Source organism: Ylistrum balloti, unplaced genomic scaffold, assembly GCF_031769215.1.
Source record: "Ylistrum balloti isolate Yb309-2 unplaced genomic scaffold, AGI_CSIRO_Ybal_v1 Utg370344, whole genome shotgun sequence".
NCBI classification, from domain to species: Eukaryota; Metazoa; Mollusca; class Bivalvia; order Pectinida; family Pectinidae; genus Ylistrum; species Ylistrum balloti.
The window spans coordinates 1,424,619-1,447,885 of NW_026782247.1; the positions used below are offsets into that span (position 1 = coordinate 1,424,619).

Genomic DNA, 23,267 nt, shown 5'->3' on the forward strand with positions numbered 1-23,267 from the left:
CTTTTGTTATATAAAAGTACTTCTTTTTTATTATCATTTTCTATATTTATCACCACTTCATACAGAAAAGCATGGTGTTACACTTACAAGCTGTGAATACCAATTTAGGAAAACCAAGAAAAAGAAAAGCTTGCCTTTGCTTTCAAATAAAAAGACATTTGATAAAACTGATGTAAAGATGGCTCTCTGTCATTAAATTGATATTATTTCAAAATGATATATATTATAAAAAAACTGTATCCTGAATATGACAGGCTTACAATTAATCAAAACAATAGGCCGACATGAGTAAAAATAAAATAGTTAAACTGACGGAAGAATGTATTTTAACCAACATTTCTGTAGGATTAGGTTATTTACTAGTCGGGTTCATTTCGCCTCACTGTTAGAAATCAGTGTTGTTTAACAAGAGAAGGTTTTGTCTTTTGTCTTCTTCAAGGAAATGTTCTTGTTCTTGTTATTCTCGTCTTGTTTTCGCGGGTACTTCGATGTATACCAAATTGTAATAACAACTGATTGTGGAATAGAATATCACACAATGATAAAATGGCATACAAAATACGCATGGAATATTTTTCTTTCTCATACAGTGATGGTGTTCGGCGTTCTCCTCCTTTTGACTGTCATTATAGATGTGGCAGTCTCCATTCAGGAGGCTACTATTACAAATGCTATTCCAAGAGGACTTCGGTTTAAAGTACCAGGTAAAACTATCTTGATGCGTCTTCCAAGTTTCCATTCAGCTTCAATATATGTTAGCCATCTTTAAATCTTTAGTTTGGGGCCAGTACGATATAGGAAACATGTTAAGACAGACACATAAAATTGCAGAAATCCTTATATGAACTGCAAGTTAGGATGCGGACAAACGCTACTGACAAACTGTTACCATATTTATTACCCTCACACAGTGGTACAGACATTAAAAGAGAATTCCTAAATAACAACTGGCGAGCAGAACAATAACACAGTCAATAAAACTCACTGTCCGTTTTTTATTGGCGTCAAATACACACGAAGATCCATTTTGTCGAACAGACATTACAAAGTAAGCATGGGAAGATAATTAGCCGCAGATATAAAGGTTCACAAATGATTATATGTATTCACTGAATTTGTATGGAGTACGGACATAAATAAAATATACAATGTATATATGCTAAAAAATCGGATTTATTTAATAAGAAAGATAAGAGAAAAATGGAAATCTGATGAAAAGCAACACATGAAAATGTGTATGTATGTTTATTGTTGTTTAACAATATTATATAATTAATTTCTTTTTTGGAAGTGCCCTACCCGGTTAATTTCCAAAGATGTCTACTATTTCAAGAAGGACCCACACACAAACAAAACCACATAATATTAAATGTTGATTATTTGTTATACAAGTTATGACTACGCACACCGCTAAGGTAAAGTATTGATGATATGTGATATATACAGATAACTCACAATTTTCGTTTTAGATGAAGGGTTCACATTGGTAGCCTTACACTTCAGCATCAACAAACCAGTACCAGGTACTCAGGCGGGCGATGTCAACGTGGACATTAACTCTCCAACAAGTATGTACAATCATACTGTATGTTGATTCCTATCGACTATAACCCATCTATTTTTATCTATAAAGATAATGAAATATTCAATACTAGTCAATACATAATGATGTACTAGTGTATGTAACGATATAGAATACACATGCTCTATACTTGCAGACGGATTTTTCGTGTATACAAACACAGGATTTACTGTGAATCCTGGAGATGTGGTGAACTATTGGGTTTATGGTCTAAAGAATGGAAATGGGGAACAGAAACTAGATCTCTCCTATACAGTACCAGGTAAATTTTTTTATGTTTTTACGTAACAAGAAATAAGCGATTTTATGTTAAATTATTTTCATTCTAGCATTCCCATTCAAAATAATTGAATATGAACATTTATCCGTAACGAATGTAAACAGGAACAGGCACGGGAACGGGCAATGGCACAGGAACAGGTACCGGAACAGGGACCGGGACAGGCACGGGAACAGGAAATGGCACAGGAAATGGCACAGGAACAGGTACCGGGACAGGAAATGGCACAGGATCAGGAAACGACACAGGATCAGGAACAGGAAGTGGAACAGGCACCGGAACAGGAAGTAGGTTAACAAATTTTGTGAGATTCTGGATTTCTTTTTAGTCAGTGTTAACTAATGCATTAATTAGACCCTTTTCAATCTGATCGTCTAGTACATGAATTCTGATATTGTTTAACATATCAATGACCCTTTCGTTTGAGATACAGTTAACGAATCTTCTATCGGTATGGATATCTTTTTATCACACATTGCTTTTTCGAAAAATAGCATTTCTCTTCTACATGCGTCGACATTTTTCATTTTGTAATGTTTATCAAATCCTTAGTTTTGTCGATTTCGATACTTTTGTAGATTACATATTCCATTATTTGTTTTTCCCGTTATCAACTAATATGAATTAGACAGTTTTTGTTTTAATGATGACGTTCATGTGATCACAGGGGTGTAAATCATTATTCAGTCTTTAATAATATTCAATGTTCTCCAGGTAGGACTTGCACGCCAACACAGCCCTGTTTGGTACTGGAAGACAACTTTGACACTCTTGACCACGAAGTGTGGGAACACGAGGTCACCGCAGGAGGAGGTGGGGTATGTTGTTTTCCACATCTTTATATAAAGCCACGGTAAAAAATAATAATACGATTGCTATGCCTTCACACAATGCTACATACGCACTGCCCATAGCATGGTAGGTAGGATGTCAAAGTTGCTCACATGTATTTCTTCATTCAAATCATCTCTGATTAAACTCGGTCTTTCATGTTCTGGTTTATGTCTAATTAAGGAGTATTACGTATGATTAGTCTGTATATACGTACATGTATATATTCCTTCACACAATATATCATTGTTTCTATATTTTCGATGCCGTTGTGACATACATCGAACTTTCAAAATGAAATGTTGTAAACGTTGTATTCGCTTGTGCATTTCCGTTGTAATTCTTATAATACTTTATTGATGAGAAGAAATCTTCTTTATCATCTGTTGTTAGATACTTTACACTGTTTTGTTTTACTCTTTACTATGACAGAATTGGGAGTTTCAGTACTACCATAACAACAGGTCCAATAGCTACGTCAGAAACGGAGTACTCTACATTAAGCCAGTAAGTGATATCATACAAATAGTTTTACCAATATCAATGGAAGATATTTCAAACTCTTGACTTTTTGTTTTTGTCCCACAAACTCATCATTTCTGTATCGATTTTAATTTGAGTTTGTTTTAATCAGAGTTTAATCAATTTCGTTGTTAGCGTTCGACAAGCTTACATACAAACCACAACGTAAACTCCCGTAATATAGGAAGTTTTATTTAATTTCTGTTACTTTCTGCTTTTCAGACGTTAACTTCAGACCGGTTTGGAGAGAGTTTCCTGACTTCTGGGACTCTAGATCTTTGGGGTAGGTTCTCTGACAAAACGGAAGTATTATTGCGTCATGCATATCACGTAGTTGATAAACCTGAAATCCTGGCGACGCTAGACCTAATAACTAACAGAGTTAACAGTAAAATCTTAAATATTGGAATGCTTTGGGGACGTTACTACTTTTGTTGATGTCGACAAAGATGATATAGCATTCCAGACGTAGCGTTTTCCTTGGCGAATGTTGGAATCAAACGTACTGATTATCAACAAAAAGATATTTAGCATAATATCAGAATTGAAATGATGAGGAATATTCTACAAGTATCAATATGTTAACAGTTCTGAGGTAATAAAACTAGACTTCCTGAATGATGCCTTTGTATAGCTTACTTTCCATTGTTATGCCGACAATTGCAAACACATTATGTTATTTGTGACATTGTTCATTCACTTTATATTGTGAAATATATCTCTAAGGTCAGAAATCTCCTTGTTTTTTAAAGGAAAACCAAGCATTGTGTTACCACATAGTGTAGTGGATATATGGAATCCGTGAAATGTACTTCTAATTTTTGGGGAAAAAAAATCTTGTTAATCACTTTATGTATGACCGAAATTCAGCGAAAACACAACCGGCAGATTTTTCAGATAAACTATATGTAAAACTTTATGCCCAAAATCGCTCTAGCAAAACTCAAGATTTCTTCATAGTGGAAGAAAGTATCTTACTTTTAAATTCGTCATTGTGATCTCATTGAGAGGTATTCTTTTTCTTTGTGCGACATGAGGCTGGGCGTGCTTGATGGTCATTAGTTTGCCAATTGGTTCTGTTGTTGTCTCATTTGAGGACTCGGCATTCCCCACTTAGATTGACCAAGAAGCAGAAGGCGCTTACTCTTCCGGAACACCTAGTCTTCTCCTTTGCAGGAGTCTCAGCGTTAATTTTTCTATTTGTTCATATTTTGTCCTAATTTTATTGAAAGTGATTTTGGAGTATGATTATTTTATCATGTTGGTATTTTCTTGCAGGTCAATGTACTAATAATGCTTGGTATGGATGTAGTCGTACCGGATCCCCCAACAATATCATCAATCCAATACAGTCAGCCAGACTCCGCAGCTCTAGGGGCTTTAACTTCAAGTATGGCAAGGTCGAAGTCAGGGCCATGATGCCCGTTGGTGATTGGATATGGCCTGGTAAGTGTATAAAACAAGATAAAACATCACAAAGGAAACATGTAGGTTTATATTAACATTTGTCGAGTAATTACATATACAGGTATGTGTGTTTGTGCATCAGTGTATGCTCTGTTACAGCCAAAACCTTTTTATGTTCAATATCTTGAAATAATTACGTGCCCACGTAATAATTACTGTCCTCCCAATGACTAAATATCCTGGGAATGATTAAGTGACCTCGCAATTATTAAGTGTCCTTGCAACAATTTTGTGTCCTCACAATTATTAAATGTCTTCGAAATTATCATACGTCCTCCTAATGACTAAATGTACTCACAACAATGAAGTGTCTTCGCAATAAATGATTGTGTTCTGGTTACAATCAAGTGTCTTCACAATGATTAAGTGTCTATACAATGGTAAGTGTACCCTATGTGAAACATTCTGGTTTCCAGTATCATTGTATCAGCGGTAGAGGTGTTTTATACCCAGTCATTAACAGAGTTGATATTGTTTCCTTCAGCGATATGGATGCTGCCAACAAGGAACGCGTATGGGACATGGCCTGCTTCCGGTGAAATTGATATCGTAGAGAGTCGAGGTAAGTTAATCCTTTAGTTTTGTTAGGACATGATAAACGTTTAGATTGCCCAGTTATCAAAACATGGACGGACAGAAAGCATCAATAGTGTGCAAAATTTGTTAGTTGACAAGTATCGACACACCCATGTATCATATATGCATGTTCATGACTTCCGTTACATTTCAAGACGAAATTTGAAATTCTACATTAAATGTGTAAGAACGCAATTTTTATTTTCGGTTTTTATAGCGTATCATACTTGGAATGAGTTCTTGTATTATTATTTTATATATCTGAATTATAATCTTATCTATGTTCTGTCTTTTACTTCAATGATATAACATTGTTCAGTTTGATGATGGTTTATTGTGTTCACGACACACAGAAAACGGTCGTCTATGATAGGAAATATCTTTACTCGCTTTACATGTTCCTGAATCGTTGAGTTTAATCTGTGATAGACAGGACATTACACATCGTGTATTGCGCACTTTGGGATAACATATCATGTGTAATCCATGTAGGACATACGCAATAGTTGTAATATCTTATGTTTAAATTGTTATAATTACATAGATTGTTAAGTTCTAAATATATTATAGCATGTCGTAATATGTATAAAAACGATGTCTGGAATAACAAACAAGCTATCGATCGTAATGTGATAGTATATATATAGTGTGATGATATATTTGACAGGTAATCGAAACTTAAGGAATTCTAGGGGTGATAGCAAAGGTGTGGACAGCTTCGGCAGTACTCTTCACTACGGGCCAAGTCCAGCTTACAACCGCTGGTACACAACACATGTTTCAAGGTCGGTTTCTTTTCCCTCAAATAATTATTTTATCTATGTGACTTTTTTACGTAATTTCTCAAAAGTAGTAAAAGATATTACTTTGGCTACGAACGAGCACCATTTTACAAATTATAATTTTATCTGGTTTACATTTACATATACCCTATATGAATTAATAAACGTTGCTGTGTATGAGTGAGCACTATACTGAACTAGTTCTGTAGAAGATGTATTTTTTCGAAACTGTCATTATTATTTTCTATGTTGACAGAACAATTAGCAATGGACACTTGGGTGATAATTTCCACACATACGGAATGGAATGGACAGCTGACCACATTAAGTATGTAAACTCCATGACATATAATTAGTCTTGTAACAATCAATTCCTTCACGACATGTGTCGATAAATTGCAACATAATTTTAGAAACCCAATATTTTTATGTCGACAGGTTTTACTTCGACGGCGTTGAAACATTAGATATTTCCCCGCAAGCTAATGGAGGGTTCTGGAAATACGGTAATCTCGACCAGACAGGCGTCGAGAACCCTTGGAGGGCCAATAGCAAGATGGCACCATTTGACCAGAAAGTAAGTGTACCGTTGACTTAAGAAGTTAATTTATTCTCTCTCTTCGCATTAAATTTGCTACGGGAACATTAACAATATGAAATATAGGATCCCGTTTAAAGACATGATATTATGACACAGTATGGTGATAGCATGTTTAACATAAAACACAGCACAGAGTCAACTCTCAAACCGAAATCACAATTATATGAAAAAGATGTCGTAAAAAAATTAACGAAGCCAAATTTAATTTATCAACGGTTTAGAACAAACAATGGACATTTAATTGTTGATGTATAATCCTATTTTTTTCTAGTTTCACTTGATCATGAATGTTGCCGTGGGAGGTGTGACTGGCTTCTTCACGGATGGCTCTATCAACTCTCCACATCCTAAACCGTGGATGAATTCGTCCCCTCGTGCCTCCCTAGATTTCTGGAACGCTAAAAATAACTGGTATCCAACCTGGAACCCCTACCAACGTAACGGTGAGGATGCAGCTATGAAAGTAGACTATGTTAAAGTGTGGCAATTAGACGGAACTGTGTAACGTCAGTTTGTCTGTGTGGACTATGTTAAAGTGTGGCAATTAGACGGAACTGTGTAGTGTCTGTATGTTTGTGTGGACTATGTTAAAGTGTGGCAATTAGAACTGTTTAGTCACCAATGTATGAAAACTATTTAGATTATGAATAAAAGATAAACTTTGATTGATCTTACTGGTTTTAAATATGAAGAAATAGGCTCGTCAAACTCACTGATATTCATGAGATGATGACGTTAAAATATTTATGACGTCATCAAAATTTAAGAGGCTGCAAGCATAAAAACAGGGGGTAGGAAGGGATGGAAATTTTTGTGTCTTTATTTTTTGACTCTGTATTCAATATTAGATGTTTAGGCAAAATAAAACTTAGTTTCTTTTCATTTGTAAAATAATATATATGCAGTTTAATGCACAAGTATGAAAATTTATGCTTTTTATTCGACAATTGCACTTGTTAAGTATTATTCAAAATAAATTCGTCAATCACCTTTACATTTGAACTGTGTTAGACTTTTTTACAACTTTACAGGCGCTTATTGTGATAGCCCCTCTGAGGTTCTCTTATACAGTAGCAAACTAAATATTATTGGGAAAAGGGTTGATCGATGACATTAGTTGCAGAATGATTTTTTCCCCATATTATCATTCCTTTAATTATAAGTATAGTAACCCCGCTGCTGAACCCTTCAACTTTCGAGCACGAATGCGTTTTTAATCATTATCAAAAAACCTTTAAAATTGCTTCTTCTTCGGTATTTTTTCCGTAAACTGAAAATATCGAGTCGGTTCTGTAAATCATGTGATATTTGCCGTTCACGAAGAATGTAAACCCAGTAATATCCAAAGACATCGAAAACGCTGATATCGTGCCATTTTGTAACATGACGACAAATATTATATAGAACTTACCGCTTCAGTTTTGCGATTCACGTGGGAACATAATGGTTATTTCATATCAATGCATACGGAACGATGTCATGTTTAATAACTGACCAGTGATAATGATCCCGGTCCCGTTAGTTTTAAGAATGCATCCGTGTACTGTTCTTTATAGTATATTCAAAGCAAATATGACGGATATGCAAATTTACCTGCCGTATGAGCTTTATCTTCCGTTACCTTTCCTTTGTTCTATATAGTATATCAGCAGTTTTGTTAGGGTGACATTTCCAGCAGAAAAGACTGGGGCTCCATGTGGAAGCAAGCCGTTAAATTTACTATTGCATGGCATTGCTACAGAGTACATTTACAAAAATTAGTTGTGCATTACCAGCTCATGAACGACCATCGACGTATTGCAAGTAATGAAAGTCACCCCTCTTTCAACAAGATGAAAATTAAGAAATAAGCACTGAGCCACGTATATTTGGCATCTCCGGGCTTTATGAATGTTAGATAGAGTCAAATTCAACATAGCTTATAACACAGCAAATAGAAGCGTATAATGTGACGTTCCGATGACAAAGCGCTCACTTTCATCAGACAAATAACCAGTGTGGAGCGCACTAGAATTGACAAATATAGTGAGTGTACGAAACGGTATGAAATCGACCAACTTTTTCGGCTGTACTATAACCCTATGTATACTAAGATCGAAAATAGTGTGAGGATATGGTAAAAAGATTATAGACCAAAAGATGGTAACAGTGTACTGTAGTCAATTCGGCTACGCTTTGTTTAAAACTTGGTCACAGAGAATTTGGCCCCTCTCGTTCCTGCCTAGTACTGGCTGCGGTATATTTAGATCATCAGCTGCCTGAAAAGGCTGCTTTCATTGCCAACAATTTTCAAAATCTCCTACTTCTTGGTATGACATTTTGTGCGGAATGATCTGCGAGTGCTGATTAATTGATCTAGGAGTTCGAACGTTTTCGCTCTGATCTAGCGAATTTTTCGTATTATTGGGTTTCCGCATCTTTCTGCTATTCATCAAGTCGGACTCCGAATTCCTGCCTGTTTCTCAGATATATGAGGTTTTGCATACGCACTCTGCGATATTCTCTTTTGGTGCTTATCCTTACGATAGTACTAGGATATTTGAGAGAGTCATGTAAGGTTTCGTGGCTGTTGCGATACTATGACCACGGTAAATACTCTGAATGGTGTCTGACAGACCTTATATCTAAGGAACGAATACATGCCCTTTCGTGTTATTCTTATTTTTTTTCCCTCGTTTTGTTCTTTTCTGCTTTTATCAAATTCCTTGTTAACTTCCTTGTTAACTCACATGTTTTCATGGCGCTATGGGTTTAGTTTTGTTCTGGCTTCTTGTCATGTTCTTCTATGACAATCGTTTCACATCTGTTGAGCAAGGTTCGTACAACCCCCAATTTCTGGTGTTAGGGGTAGTCGATCGGAAGTTGAGGTTTTTGTCTGTGTGCTTTTTTTCATTTGACCAATGCTTTGATAGTATCGTCATCTTTCGTCATTAGGAGGATGTCCATCAATGTCATAGTGTCGCCGATTTCTTACTTACAGATGCATTTGATGTTGTCGAGGGTATCAGTCAAATCCCTCTGGGATCCCATATTTTACTATTTCCAATATGTCATCAAGATACCGCTGGCATTTTTTCTGCTGAAGGTGAATCTTCTACTGGTTGTATTATAGAAACCTCTATTCTATTACCTTCTAAAACGAAATATTCCGAAATTCTATATTCGTAATGATGCACTACTTTGTCGTTTTCTGTTTTCATTTTTTACTTTTTGTTTGTTTCTGGTTTTCCTTTTTATTATTCATTTTCTCTCTAAAAATCATGGCAACACTCAAACAAATGGTATATTCACATACTATAATTCCACCTACGTGTAGCTCTACGCAACGAGATAAATATCAAATATGTCATTGTCCGTATTAATGTTTGAGACATCTGTATTAATTGAAGAAATTAGAGAATGGTCACAAAACTCAAAACAGAGAAAGAGGTCATAATTTTGCTTTCCATTATTTTTCCATTTTTTCATCATTCATTTGATGCTATACAAGTGTATATATTGTTAGATACATCACAAGACAGCTGAGAGAAAGATTGAGTTTAACAAAATCAAGATTATCTCAAATCGTATTGGTATGAGACTAAGATCACGATCGGCTATAAGATAAGCTAATACAAAGAATAATTAGTCGTTTAGTCAATAAAAAACAGCATCACTTTCTACAAGAAACAATGGACTTTTGTGATTTCTTCACAAACTGCTAATGCCATATAATAGAAACACATACATCAGCTCGAGTTAGTGGTAAAAGTATAATGCTTTGTATGTCTTGTTCACTTCTTAAGAATGTCATCAACTATAGCCACATGATTTCGTTAATCTAACACTGAGACAGATATCTCCTAGTCCAGTATCGTAGGACTGTAAATTCATCTGTAACTACATAGCTGTAGTCGTAGTGCAGGTAAATCCAGAACTAGATACTGGACTCATTATTACGTCGTTACGTATTACAACTTGATCTTGGTTTCTTCTGTAATGTAGCAAACTTATAACGAACGGTAATTTTTTTTTACAGCAATCCAACAAATAAATCAACAATGAGTAATACTAAATCTATGTAGCAGAAAGTAGGGTTTATGAAATTGTACAAGAGATACACAAGCGAACAGCACATTTTAATAGAGGTAGATACAGTAGAGTAAAACTATGAATCACGTTCTGCATGATACAGTTGTTTAAGAAATGTGTGTAAATAAACAAATAAGTTGATAAGCCCAGACCTAACTGGCGTTTTATTTTGTGACTGCACATTACAATATATCTTGTCTCAAGGTGTTGTGAAGAAAATATCTGTTGGAGAAATAGAGATAAAGACAGGAAACAAACCTTCTACTTGAGTATGGTTATCAATATCATACCCATTTCACCCTCCAACCACAGTCTTTTTTCAAGGAAATATTATGATTTCCGCTGTGATAAGTAGATGATTTGTTAGTCGTCCCAGCAGCATATGACTAGGACAAACATTTTTGAGCATAAGTTCTCTCTACTTGTCAGACGTTCACGTGTAAACGTTTCCTTTACTCATGATTCTCCCGTGACAATTTTACAGCTTTATTTCGGTTATGTCTATAAACCCATTTCAGACATATTTCTTAACATTGACTTTTAAAAAAAATCAAGAAGTTAACAAGAGACTGTATTTGACAGAATACATTCTTGAACACCAGTGAAATCAGGAAAATGTACTGAATTTGCAGGTTCATCCTCGGATCTACCTCACTATACACCTGGAACATGCCCAGAGTACACAACTTGAACACCTTGACATACTGGCACAGATGTACCAACATCGTTACATTCCACAATCTCTACCTTAGTCCTAAATATCACCATATACATGTACCTTGCTTTATATAAAAGGAGGCAGCAGTCAGTGCCTACGTATAACACCTGACAGAAGAGCGACGAAAGGTGAGTAAAACCTAAGCAAATGAAATACATCTTAAGGTTTCTCATCTTCAATCTAAATACACTAGGTTTTGTGACGACTTTTGTCAATACGTGGGTATTTAGACATTTGTACAGATTCTATATTTGATTTCTGGTGCATTTATATATATAGATGAAGCTTCTCGGTGTTTGCCTAGTTTTCGCGATTCTGAACGCTGCATTGTGTATCCAACAAGCCAAAATAACCAGCTTACAGCCGCATGGAATTAGGTTTGAAATTCCAGGTAAGTACGAAGTCGGTTTTTGGGGGAGTTGTAGACGGTTTGAACCACTGTTGTCAGCAAGCTATTTTTGAGAAAATAGAAAACGTTAAATCATGCAAATAATCGGTCATGGAATGTTACAATATATAAAAATCGACTAGAGACAATAAAAGTCTGACATGTGGTCAATTCGGAGTAAACGATAGTGTTTCTACGTGGTATCTAAATAACATTAAATATTAATTGTAAACAAAAGGACCTTTAGAAAGACCATCACCACTACATTAACCTTTAATTAAATGTTATGTATCGCAGTGGCAGTGATGTTCACTCGTTCTCATATATATTTTAGCGCCAATATTCACTCTACACTAAGACTGGATGGATCAGAAAGGCCTGAAAACGTTTAACATCATTTTGAATGAGACATTACTTCTGTACGTAATCCTTTATCATGACGTTGATGACGGAATTAAGCTAAAACAAGTTGTGACTTTGTTACAGATGAAGGGTTTAGTTTTGTCGGTCTTCACTACAGTGTGAATAAGCCTGTTGCCGGGGTAGCTGCAGGGGACATCAACGTCGATATAAGATCTAAAATCGGTAAGTTTGTGACATCAATGTCGATATTAGATTTAAAACCGGTAAGTTTGTGACAACAACGTCGATATTAGATCTAAAACCGGTAAGTTTGTGACAACAACGTCAATATTAGATCTAAAACCGGTATGTGTACGCCGATAACCCGTGAATTGGCTACACAAGAACCCACTTACTTGAGATTTTGTGTAATAAGCTTTTCCAATGCCAATTGATTAAAAACATGTTTTTCGGTTCGTTAGGGCCTTGTATCTTTTTTTTGGTTTCTGTACAGTATCTCAAATTCTGTTGGGCCAATGGTACTCATACTTTATGCTAAGCCTCCTGGAAGGAAGTGCTTGCTTGGGGTATGTAACTTTTTGTCAAGGGCAAAGGTCACGGTTACTGTTACTATCAATAAAAATCAGTTTCAATGTCATAACTTAATGTTTTACAGTGCAATCAAACTCAAACTTGGTTCAATTTCAAAAATGGCTTACATTGGATTGCTTACAAGTCCAAGGGTTAACGGTCCAGATTACTGCTACTCTAAGTAGACAATTTTCTTCCGTGATATTACTAAGGTTCCCTTGGGACGATCAAATTTAAACTTCATACGATGCTTTCGTACTGACAGTACTGGCGAGGTATTACTTTTAGACACAGAGGTCAAAGGTTGAGGTTTTTGTTGTTATAATGGAAAATCCATTTTGTGGAATTACTCAAGTTTGCTGTAGCCAATCTAACTTGATGCAACGCTTCTTAACCAAAAGTGCTTGTTTTAGATAGATTGCCATTCAGGTACAAAGGTCAAAGTAACTATTAGTTAAAATCAGTTTCTGTGTGATAACTTGAGTTTCCCTCGCTCAATTTAAATCAAACTTCATTTGATGCCGGAGATATTGCATTTTGAATCCCGAAGTTCAGCTGTCAAGTGTCAATGTCACTGTTAGTTTAAATAAAACAACCAGATTGTTGAATGTATTTGTTAGTATGTTTTTTTCACAACAGTCTTTCTTGACTTTTTGTGGCAGAGTGTACTTATGGTCTCGCCAGTTATCAATCAGTCAGAGATTGGTGTGTCTACTAAGAGTTGGTTGGTGGGTGGGTGGAATTCCATCCACATAGCGGGGCCCTTGATGACCTGTCAGTGTTCAAGTTCATAAAGAAAAAAATAAGTTTACTTTAAATGTTCGCTGGGAGAATGCGGTATTGTATGTGTTATTTATATTGATTCGTATACTAACGTACTTCCGTTTCATTTTGAACTTGAAACGGTCACAGTTTAATATATCTTCATTTGTCTTAAAACCAATTACAGACTGAAATATCAGCAATCTGCCTAATAGTTTATTATAGAATTACATATTGACAGCATAATACCAATAATAATTGATATACTAGTTTAGATTTTACGTTACAGGGGACAACTTTGTATACGAACACACGACTGAGGATCTACATCCTGGAGACACTATCAATTACTGGGTCCTTGGTCTGAAAAACGGACGGGGAGAGCAGCTGACAGGGCTGTCTTATACAATACCAGGTACGGGTAAGGAGAACAGCTGATAGGGACGTCTTATACGTGTAAACTCCTTTACTTACGTGTAAACTTCTTTATATAGGTGTAAACTCCTTTATATACGTGTAAACTCCTTTATATATACGTGTAAATTCCTTTATATGCGTGTAAACTCCTTTATATACCTGTAAACTCATATGTGAAGTGTAATTGTCTTGCCGAAATAAGGAGAGGAGCAATGCATTTAAGTACAGCCCTGCGAAAACGAGGAAGGGAAACAAGATGTCTATTATTAAAAATATTTAAGGTTTTAGATACTATGTAGTAGGGGAGATAACTTACTGTTCGTACCAGAAACTTGCAAGAGAGGCAACCTTTCTTCAATGCTGTATCTGTATGTTTTCAACACAGAGTTCTTGCGGACAAGAATGTAATGCATTGAGGAAGGGGAATACATGTTATTTATTGTTGCTTGAGACCATTAACTCAAGCGCTGAAGGACTCAGTTGTGGCACTTTTGACGGTATTCTCGCGAGTTCCAGGCGATCAATTACAGGGGAGTTCTTATCTTCTTCTATTTTTACATCTGGAAGTTTGTATATCCTATTAGGGTTATATGTTTTGTCTATTATATTGCTATAGGAGAAACATATGAATTTTATCGGTAGCAATATTTGTTGTCATGAAGTTTGATTTGGGCAGTGATGGTAATGAGTCAGGCCCAGCTCCTTCAACATGTTTGTTCCACAATCCTTTTCTCTGCGCCTGTAGTTGCCAGTTATGAAGCGTACAGCCTTGTGTTGGACTCTCTCTTGGGTTGTTATACCGTATTGGCAATATGGCCCCAAACGACTCATATAAACTATGTTTACTCCTGTCCTAACTTGACCAAACAATGTAGAGATATGCAGGCAAGAATGCAGTGCTTCAGGTTAAAGATAATGAAGTTCGGGAAACAATGAGCCCTTTTTGACATTCTTTGTACTTCAAGTTTTCATAGATGAAAAATTAAAAAAAAAGTTTGCTTGAGAATCTGATCACTGAGAAGAAAGGTTTCTTACTCTTAAGGGAAATAACAGTACATTTCTTCCGGTTGAACTTAAGGCTGTTATCCAATGTACCAAAGTTGTTGAGATCATTCTGGAGTTGCCATGTGTCTCACAGATGTAATATCTCAGTATATCATCTGTAAAGAGGCGAACTTGTGATGTGATTCGCCAGGCAAGTCGTTTATATAGCAGAGAAACAATAATGGCCCAATTATCGTTCCTTGGGATATTCCAGGGCGCGCTTGTGCGAGGGCTGAATGCGATTTGTACTATAAGATACGGATAAACTATATGCTGTATTGTTTAAAAAAAATCGTATATTATATATGTATTGTTATAATGTAAAACAGACAGATAGTATTGACATTTTGCAGTTCTATTGAAACATATTTTATCCAACGTAAAGCTCCAACTCCCAAACCAACGACAAGACCACCTACAACCACGACGACAACTTTAAAACCAACACCTGCTGTTTCCGGAACTGATTTACATTCATCAGGAACCGGTAGTGGATCTTCAACTGGCGGCTCTTTTTCCACTGACACATCCTCGGGGATAAGTAAACATGACCTCGACTATATAAACAGTCTTTCTGGTCAGACAGGATCCGGAACTAATACTGGTACAAGTGGCGTTCAGAATACAGGAAGTGCAGGTACCGGAAGTTCAACTGGACAGGGAACAACTTCAGGAACAGGAGGATGTTCATGTCAATGTAAGTCAACTTCCTGTTTACCGTTTTACAGTTCCGTGTATAATAACTATAGCTTTCCATAACACTGGTGATATTATACAAGTATGCACGGATGTTACCGATGTGAAGCGATATCCTAATATAATCATCGTTAGCAGTGCAAAGTTTGAACGTGTTTTTATCTGTCTTTATAATACTGACAGAAGAGTAAAAAGCAAGACTATTTTCGGTAGAGGGAATTCCGTTAACAATACAACCATTTTATCGAAACGGTTGATTTCTGTGACTAGACTATATGCTTCTACAAATTAACAGGTCGGTCTGAAACTCATCTACATGACGGATATGTAATTTATCAGCTCGGAAAGATATAAAACTCGCAACATCAAAAATAAAAAATACAATGTCTTTTACTCACAGTCTTAATATGATTCGTATTTCTATCATGAGGACCGTCGCGGTTTCTATTACAAGTTGCAGGTTCCGGAAGTGGTCGAGCAATTCCCAACTGCCAAAGCTATCCATGTTTGATATTTGAAGATAATTTCGACACGCTGGACATGGACACGTGGGAACACGAGATTACTGCCTCAGGTGGAGGGGTTGGTATAAAGCCTCTTTTATAAATATCAAGCAGTGATCTGATAACTTACAAAACTTATAAACGCATAAAAACTATACATTTTTGCCGTATTGAATGACATATACGATGTTACATCATCATCATCATCATCATCATCACCATCATCATCACCATCATCATCATCATCATCATCATCATCATCATCATCATTTTCATCTTTCTTTTCTTACTCCTTGTCAGAACTGGGAGTTCCAGTATTACCTCAACAACAGATCCAATAGTTACGTCAAGGACGGAGTGCTGTACATCAAGCCGGTACGTAGTTATGACGTCACCTCACATTCACGAGGTCACTACAGCCAACTGTTAGATGAAAAACGTCATTAACACGAAACTTTAAGATAACCAGATAGTGGGTGGGAAAAATCACCACAAAAGAACGAGGTGTTACAAGATTTAACTTGTAAGTTAAAAATCACAACACGATCTATACATCACAAAGATGGGTAATAATATTACTACATACGCACTACATTTTTGCACGTCATAAGTCAATGACGTTACAAAGATCGGCAAACTGGCACCTGGAAAAGTAAACGTGATACTACATGTGGACGACGTTTTGCAAGCTATCATACTCTTAACTAACTACGTCACTTCACGTGCTGAGCAAGCTGTCACTGAGATTGGTAATAATGGCTGTATCATAACCATCTAATCTAGTAGATAACCCTCTAACTGGGTAACACTGTGTTTATCCCACAGGGGAGTTGTTATGTTATTTTTAGGAGAGTAATACTTACATCTCAATTAAATAAAAAAAAAAGTGATTTACTGATTCAAGTCGTATCTCTAATCATCTTTTTCCTGGTATGTTTAACTTTTCCTGTCTTCCTTTATCATAAAGTTTAAGACGGATCTGTTTTGGTGTGACGTGATTTAATGAACGAATCTAAAGATTCTTAAATGCAATTCAGTCGATGAGTTTAATACTGAAATCAAATGGAAACGAATGGAAGATATGATTTATCCCATGATCGATTACTCAGGTACAAATGGTATAAAATGGACATTTCCACGTCAAACCGTAAGGTCAACTAGACTGTTTATCTTTGGTTTCCATGTTTACATCACCATGTGATCTGAGAGTATGTGACGTCATTTCAATAGGTCCTGTTACACACGTGTAATACGTAAAAATATTACATGTGTATATTAAACTATATAAAGAGGCAATCACGTGATAAAGCTAGATTCACATTACAGACTCTTACCACGGATCGTTTTGGGCCAGATTTCCTGACAACAGGCACACTGGATTTGTGGGGTAAGCATTGCCATAGCTGTAGTAGTCACCTAGGTGACAGGTCGAATGAAGCTCATTTGTTGTTACATTTCATATGTAAAATATCAATTAAGAAATTAAACAATATATAAGAATCGGGATAGAAATTATTAACAATGAATTGAAGATCAAAGAATATAATACAGAAAAGGATATTAATAACTTGACTTTTATCATAACTTTGTAGATTTCCTAAACTTTCAAATGTTTTATGTACAATGTGACACTAATCAAAATTTACGAAACATATTTTCATTTTCCGGATTAATTGTCGACGTCCCAAATATGTGTTGTGTTTCGATGTATCTACAAATTTTAATGCCAATAGATGGTCAAACGGGTAATGAATGGTCTGATCACTACCAATTCTGCTGCGAGGGAAATATAGATAATCGTACACATTCCTTGTATTGTGCAGGCGGTACTCCTGGGGACACGTGCACGAGTAATCAGTTTTACGGGTGTAAACGTGTTGGGAACGGTGCACACCCTATCAACCCTATACAGTCAGCAAAGCTCCGAAGCTCGAGAGGGTTCAATTTCAAATATGGAAAGATTGAAATTGAAGCAAAAATGCCACTAGGAGACTGGATATGGCCAGGTAAGTAAATAAATAAAGTAATTAAGACAGGTAAAACAGATATGATGAACACCTTGTACAATAGTGAATACAAAATTTAATAACAATTTGTTATCGTTATGTTTTGAAGTTTTGAAACCGGTAAAAATCCACGAAATTACGAAGTAAGAACGCAGTAAAGACTAAGTGGAGCGGTTAATATCTATTTCAGCAATATGGATGTTGCCACTAAGGAATGCCTATGGCCAATGGCCTGCGTCAGGAGAAATCGACATTGTAGAGAGCCGAGGTAAGAAGCAATCAGTGTATGGCTATTATTCTAAAATTTCATTTTCAAATACAGCACTTATTTGATCTTTACACCGGACCCGCTAAATCCTTATTGGTGCATGTAACATCACAATATCGGTTAGAAATAAATAGTTATGTTTGTAATCATTTAAAGGAAATATAACCACACGGCTCTTCATGTCATTTTTTGTCTTCTCTTTTTCTTAACCTGGGGAAGTGTTAAGTTTTCCTCCATCACATCCGTGCCAGAATATCGATGTTTAACCTATATGGATGTCATACGGAACCATATATTCCGAATGGACCAGAACAAGATACTTAAGTACATGTAGCCTAACGACTGCTATCTCATTCCAACACTACAAGTTTATACCATTTTTCAATATTCTCAAAGGCCTCTTTTTTATAAGGCACTTCTCCTTATGTTTCGCCGTGAAGGAAGTTTTTTCCAGTGCCCGACGGATATGCACGAATATCAATTTTCTTCGACCTTGTCTTCGAATGGAATGCGTTCACATCTTCAGATCCCCGTACAATTTTCCTTTCCTTTTTTTTTTCTTTTTTTTTTCTAACAATAAAAATATAGCCTATAAAATCATGTTGTTGATCTTTGAAACACGAAAGCTACGAAACAAGAAAACCCGAGGTTACGGAAGCCCAGCTGGATTTCTTTACCTTTAAACACATATCCAGTTGATAATTGCTTCACTAAATGTATAAGGTTTTATTTCGTTTATTAATCGTTATTGGTTTTTAAATATTTCTCCAATGCATGTTTTTTTCTGTGACAATTTTGTTTTCCTGTTTTTGTACCCTTTGTTTTCGTGGTAAGAACAACTCTACAGAGCTACAGTTGTTTTAAACCCCGACGCTAAATAAAGGTTCTTGTATCCCAGATTCTGAATAGCCCATGCAGTCTATACATTTATCTAAACCTTGATCCAACACACGGTCATTTGTCTAATGATTTAAGAAACTGGGAGACGTTGACTTACGATCGAAACCGTATTGCAATGTAGAAATCGAAATGGTTTCCATTTATTTACATACAATGGTACAAGATCGCCTCCGTCACTTGGTTTTACACAGACACAAGTGTATATTCGTGAAATTTGTTTCTGTAACTTCTCTTCCTTACAAATGATTGTCTACATATCTAGTTTAACATCACTGCTTTTGTTGTCATAGCAAAACTTTATCACCTATGTTATACTGTTCAGATTCAATTACTGAGAACTGCCCTTTTCTTCTTCTAATTCTATTTTGTGTTTGGTTTAGTATTTTTCAGCTGCAGCAGGGTTGTCAATGTTTAACCCTAATAGAAAGTGAATTGGTTTTATTTGTTAGTTTATGACTTATTTTAGAACAACAAATTTCATAAAGAACGCATATTACGTTTTTTTAACATATCAGTCGATCAACAAAGATCACAGTGAAATGACATCTTATTACTGAATCTATTGATTTTCTCAGGAAATCGTCACTACACTGCTTCTGATGGTACCCACAAAGGCGCAGACTCCTTCGGAAGTACTCTACATTTCGGACCCAGTATTCTGGATAAATCTTACGACCCATGGCAGACGGCACACGTTGAAAAGTACTGTTGTCCTAATTTGCACGCGCTAAATTGAATTATCTGTTATATGTTGTTTTGTGCTTGACAAAGTTGGAAACACTCAAATAGATATTGCAGGTGGTTATTTTTTTCAAAAATAAGACTTTTATGTAACAATCGTTTTCGATATTGTAGAACTCTGCCACAGGGAACCCTTGCTGACGACTTTCACAAATATGGAGTAGAATGGACCGAAGACCACATTAAGTAATTAGTTTATTTTTCATCTATTTATTTTTTTTGTAATATTGAGTAATACTGCAATAGTCGCATCAGTGGAACACATACATTATACTTTTAAAACGTAATCTGCCTGGTGTCCAGTAAATTAGCAATTGTAATATTTGAGCGTATATGTCTCTAGTGTGATATACCCTCGACGTTGAGTCATTGGCTGCACCACTCACAAATCAATTGTGATGTCTTTATATAGACAATGACGTAAACGAAAGTGTTGCAACAAAATGGCTGCGTCCGTTTGATTTTGTCCTCAACATGTTTACTTAAAAACCTGTCAAAGTTAGCTTTTCCGTGTTGTTTGATATAAAATATCTTAAATTTGTTTTCGTTTTGCATGACATTTTATGAGTTGTCTCGAAAGTTATGTTTTTGCTCGCAATGGTTCACAAAAATTATAATATTTTAAGATTCGTTTCCTGAAATCCTATGCATAAATCCTATATATAAAGTTGTGTTTGTGTAGGTTCTTGTTCGATGATCAGGAGACATTAACCGTCACTCCACCTGCCCAGGGTGGTTTTTGGAAACATGGAAATCTCGACAAATCAGGGTTTGAAAATCCTTACCGAAATGCCAGTAAAATAGCCCCGTTTGACCAACAGGTATGTAATAAACACTTTATTCTAGTGGTTACTCATTAAAAGACCTTAAAGTTATGTCATGATATTATCAAGGTTTCACAAATAATGGGTGCTTGTAGATAGAAATATTTCCATAAATATTCTTAGGACTTTTACATGTTACAAGATATTATGTGGCCGAGAATATCAGTATAAAGTTAAGATAAGGAGAGGTTTAACCTAGAGTTTCCTCCCCTAGATCCAGTGTCTAGTCACTACTTCCATATCGTTTTTATTCTGTTTGTATATTATTCTATTTTATCTATTTATTTATTTACCTTATTTTCTATCGGGTTAATTAATAAAAGTAAGTAATTTACAAAGTACAAAGAAGTCAGTACAATATAAATAAGATTTGATGGCACTCTTAATAAGCTACGAAACATATTACTATATATCCTTGATAGTAAATTACACCAGAAACCATGAAAATGTCGCGACCTGTTTGATACCTTTAGGAACGATACATACTTTTGGGTATAGCTGGTGCATATTTGAGACTATCCAAAATGCCCGTTTATTTAGCGTAGGGGTTGACATAAAATATGTTGATATTATGTTAGAGCTGAACGTTTACCTGATAAGGAAGCGTTTTCCTGTCACGTGACTTAAAATTTGAAATACATAATCATACATGATAAATGATGAAGAAATCTAGATATAAGGTTAGTACTGCAATTTCGCATGTTAAGTAACACTCGTGTTTTGAGACTTACGCCTTCAAAGGGTCAAAGTTCATACGTTTATCATGATAGATACTGAATAAGACTAAGGAAATAATGAGTAAGTAAAACGTTAATTTACTTAATTTTGATGAAGAATATAACGTAAATGTGTGACATTCCTAACGTGGAGACTACCACACTCTGTTTCATTTTCTAGTTTTACCTGATCATGAACGTTGCTGTGGGAGGCGTCGGCTTTTTTGATGATAAATTAATCAACTCCCCCACTCCAAAACCCTGGCGTGATGACAATGAATTCACCACCCGTGACTTCATCAACGCTAAAACCCAGTGGTACCCCACCTGGAACCCAACAGACCGGAACGGCGAGGACGCCGCCATGAAAGTTAACTACGTCAAGGTGTGGAAACTCAGTCCATGATGGTCAACTATGTCTAGATGTGGAAACCATGATGGGAAACATGCCCTAACTTGGTACATTTTTGTGTTTTGGTCGTTTCTTTTACTAGTGACAAAACATATATTATCCAAATAAAGATACATTTCTAAATAAACACTTTGTGTTGGTATTGCGCTGTTAACATTGCGTTGTTGGTATTGCGCTGTTGGCATTGCGCTGTTGACATTACGCTGTTGGTATTGCGCTGTTGGTATTGCACTGTTAACATTGCGCTGTTGGCATTGCGCTGTTGGCATTGCGCTGTTAACATTGCGCTGTTGGCATTGCGCTGTTGGTATTGCGCTGTTAACATTGCGCTGTTGGCATTGCGCTGTTGGTATTGCGCTGTTGGTATTGCGCTGTTGACATTGCGCTGTTGGTATTGCGCTGTTGACATTGCGCTGTTGGCATTGCGCTGTTGGCATTGCGCTGTTGGTATTGCGCTCTGTAATTCAAACAGGACGTCTGGTATTGTGACGTATACCTTTGTAAAATACGTTAAGATATAATCACGACAAGTTAAAAAGCCTTGCATGATGAACTCTTACACGTGTGTCTATTTTAAATGTTGTTGAATATTGTTATACATATCTAGGTCTTCTTTCTTGTGTGATCGATGGAATTTAATAAATAAGAAGTTTTAATTCAGCAAACATGTTGTGTGAAATGGAAGTGATTTTTGAATTATTTGATCATGCAAGTTAGCAGTTTTTGCAAAAGCCTTTCCCTGAAAAAATCTTTAATATATCTTCTCCATAATAATGCTTTCATAAAACCAGCGTGACGCGATTTCAATATCCTCCGTCATATAAAAGGCACTTAAGCTTGGATATGACAAGGGAGTATTTGTTAACGAAAGGAAATCACGTGACAAAACTAAAAATAAAACAATTACACGCTTTTTAGATTCAGTCTTTAGTCATGGTCACGTCGCGTTAAACTCTGTTCTTTCAGTTCACGGAACCGTTATTTATAAATGAAGACATTGAAGTACAAGGTGCTTTTCTTGTTTCAACAAATTAAATATAGTTGTAAAGATTAAAATCTGAAGCAATGCTATATTTTTTTCGTCAATATTTACCCCTGGCACCGTAGATAGGAAGCACATAGTATTTTATATGAATTTTATAGAAAAAAACTAGGATCCAATGTAAGTCATAGGTTTACCAAATTGTGCTTAAACCTAAAGATTTATGTTTGGAGATAGCCAATAAA

The 23,267-nt window shown here is 35.9% G+C and overlaps 2 protein-coding genes across 2 annotated transcripts; both read left to right on the forward strand.

Moving 5' to 3' along the window:
• The first annotated feature begins 592 nt into the window (after positions 1-592).
• LOC132553665 (beta-1,3-glucan-binding protein-like) lies at positions 593-7,146 on the forward strand. The gene is made up of 13 exons (XM_060217925.1): positions 593-704; positions 1,470-1,568; positions 1,719-1,844; positions 1,967-2,149; positions 2,550-2,680; positions 3,126-3,200; positions 3,438-3,498; positions 4,494-4,661; positions 5,167-5,244; positions 5,926-6,043; positions 6,297-6,368; positions 6,479-6,617; positions 6,913-7,146. Exons 1-13 carry the CDS (start codon positions 593-595, stop codon positions 7,144-7,146), a joined length of 1,596 nt encoding a protein of 531 aa, XP_060073908.1.
• A 4,563-nt stretch (positions 7,147-11,709) lies between these two features.
• On the forward strand, positions 11,710-22,034 carry LOC132553708 (beta-1,3-glucan-binding protein-like). The gene is made up of 13 exons (XM_060217977.1): positions 11,710-11,821; positions 12,305-12,403; positions 13,803-13,928; positions 15,360-15,671; positions 16,125-16,252; positions 16,474-16,548; positions 17,500-17,560; positions 17,997-18,179; positions 18,370-18,447; positions 19,923-20,049; positions 20,203-20,274; positions 20,771-20,909; positions 21,810-22,034. The coding sequence occupies exons 1-13, from the start codon at positions 11,710-11,712 to the stop codon at positions 22,032-22,034; spliced, it is 1,737 nt and encodes a 578-aa protein (XP_060073960.1).
• The last annotated feature ends 1,233 nt before the right edge of the window (positions 22,035-23,267 follow it).